At 34.2% G+C, this 2,391-nt stretch overlaps 1 protein-coding gene across 1 annotated transcript in view; it reads left to right on the top strand.

Annotated features, from left to right (window-relative positions):
* Positions 1-2,391, top strand: part of LOC106877150 (vam6/Vps39-like protein) — a 72,552-nt gene that overhangs the window by 6,671 nt on the left and 63,490 nt on the right. The window contains exons 3-5 of the mRNA XM_014925961.2: positions 352-416; positions 1,443-1,488; positions 1,953-2,047. Of these exons, the coding sequence (XP_014781447.1) occupies positions 352-416; positions 1,443-1,488; positions 1,953-2,047 (206 nt within the window). The remainder of the gene's footprint in view (positions 1-351; positions 417-1,442; positions 1,489-1,952; positions 2,048-2,391) is intronic.

Below are 2,391 nucleotides of genomic sequence, written 5' to 3'. Positions count from 1 at the left end.
ATGTTGGAAGAATGACCAGTGTGAAAGGACCAATTCTGAGCATGCACCTGTAAAAAATTAAAGGAGAAGGGCTCTTGCCCTGTTGATCAGGCACCCGTGGCTTTTCTGGGTTTTTCCACGAGAACCTTAAAGCACCTCCCCTATTGGGAGTTTTAATTTGTTTAATTTTTTAATTGTTATTTATATTGTTTACATGCAGAAAACATTGTATCGTCCCGTTTTTGTCTTTTATGTTGTTGCTTGTCATTTAATGTTGTTTTATGCGAGCCCTTGTGGCTAATAAAAGAATGAATTATTATCATTATTGTATCTAGCATTCACTAACAATATTGTCAATTTTGTTTTTGACAGAGAATAAATTCAGCATTCAGTTGGAAGGTTCTAACAAATCATTTGCTAAAAAACCAATCACTCAAGTAAGTACTTTTCTGTTTATTTAATGAGATAATTATCATTAATTTTTAAAAGAATGTTCTTTGTTGCATTTTGGGAGGGTCATTATGCTAATGATGAACACACATACACCAGTTTTATTTCTCTTCCTTACTTGTCAGTTAATTAACTATTTAATCAGTTAACTAATTGATTGTTTGATTAATCATTCAGGTTATCAGTCAACCACTTATGTTTGTCAAGGTGCTTTCATCATCATCATTTAACGTTTGTTGTCCATGCTGGCATGGATTGGACGGTGTGACCAGAGCTCGCAAGCTGGGGGGTTCCTCAGCTTATCAGCCCTGGTGAAATTGTGCAACCGATGCCAGCATGGACAATGGACATTAAATGATGGTGATGATGATGATCATCATCATCATTATCACAGTCTGCAGGGTTTTGCTGTATTATATAAGTATTATATATGTAATGAATTACATATATTCTGCACCTTATTGTGTCTTGTTACGCACATGATTCCTCACTCCATGGAAAAATTGTCTTGCATGGAATCGGTCTGTGGTGCCAAAATGTTTGAGGACCACTGTTGTACGTCACTCTGATCCTTTCTCTCCAAAATTGACCGACTGCACAGTGTCTGGTAATTTCAGCAACAGCGTGAAACAGATGTAAATTGAAACCTTAGGACTTTTAGACTTAACGTATGTATTTATCAACATGTTTTTAATTACGTACTAAAGTAGTTTTGTTTCATTAAATCTATGTTAAAAACTGGTGATTTAGTTTTTTGTTTTACTTTAGAATTTGGACTGTAAATTGTTACAAGCATATTCTTGTGTGTGTGTGTGTGTGTGTATTGTCATAAGTAACCTAATTAATATGGATGTTGTAAAAATGTAGTTATACTTTGTTGTTCATTTCCATGTTTCTTTAGAATATCACAAAACAAAGAATTTTCTCCATTTCGCAACTTGCTTTGATAATTTTCTACATTAATTACTTCCATAAAATCGGTTGAATTAATTCTTTAAAACTATTCTTTGCAGCTGTCTGCAATTACAGATGAAGAATATATCTTGGTTAGTCTGTCTGGTGAGTATTTTTATGTTTTACTTGTTTCAGTTTCTGGACTGTGGCCATGCTGGGGCACCATACTTGAAGAGTTTTGTCAAACAAATTTATCCCATTACATTTTGGGGGGGGGGGGGTTAAGTTGGTCTCTTTTGCTGAACTGTTAAGTTATGGACAAGTAAACAAATGGTGATGGGGGAACAAACACAGCAAAAACACATGTGTTTATATGATGGGTTTCCTCACAGTTTCCCTCTACGAAATTCACTCACAAGGCATTGGTTGGCCCAGAGTTATAGTAAAAGACACTTGCCCAAAGTACCATGCAATGGGACTGAACCCCGAACCATGTGGTTGGTAAGCAAGCTACTTACCACACAGCCACTCCTACGCCTCTATTTACTTCTGTACATTTTTTTTTTTTTAAATGTCGGTTTTCTAAAATTATTTGCTAATTTATGTGTTTGTTCTTATCCTCAACACAGATAACGTAATAAGTGTCCATGACTTATCTACATTTGGATTGTTAACTATAATGAGTCGAACCAAAGGAGCAACATTATTTGCTGTTGATGTAAAGGTAAGAAAAAAAAAATTATTACATGTCTGGGACGAGATATTTGTTAAAGTTATAATTTTTTTTTTGTGTGTTAACCTCATTTTTTTTTCTAGAGATAAACAACTTTTTAAATATTTATATCGATTAAGGCAGCAGACTGGCTGAATTGTTATCGTACTGGGCAAAATGCCTAGTGGAATTTTGTCCATCTTTATGTCCTGAGTTCAAATGCCGCCGAGGTTGACTTTGCCATCCTTTCGAGGTTGTTTTTGCCCTTACTCCCTTAATATAATTATATACATGTATATATAATTATTAATTTAATTTAATGTATTTTATATATGTGTGTCTATATATGCATATAT

This window comes from Octopus bimaculoides, chromosome 11 (assembly GCF_001194135.2).
Source record: "Octopus bimaculoides isolate UCB-OBI-ISO-001 chromosome 11, ASM119413v2, whole genome shotgun sequence".
Lineage (NCBI taxonomy): Eukaryota > Metazoa > Mollusca > Cephalopoda > Octopoda > Octopodidae > Octopus > Octopus bimaculoides.
Note: the sequence above shows the minus strand (reverse complement) of the source record. Positions and strands in the feature narration are given on the sequence as shown.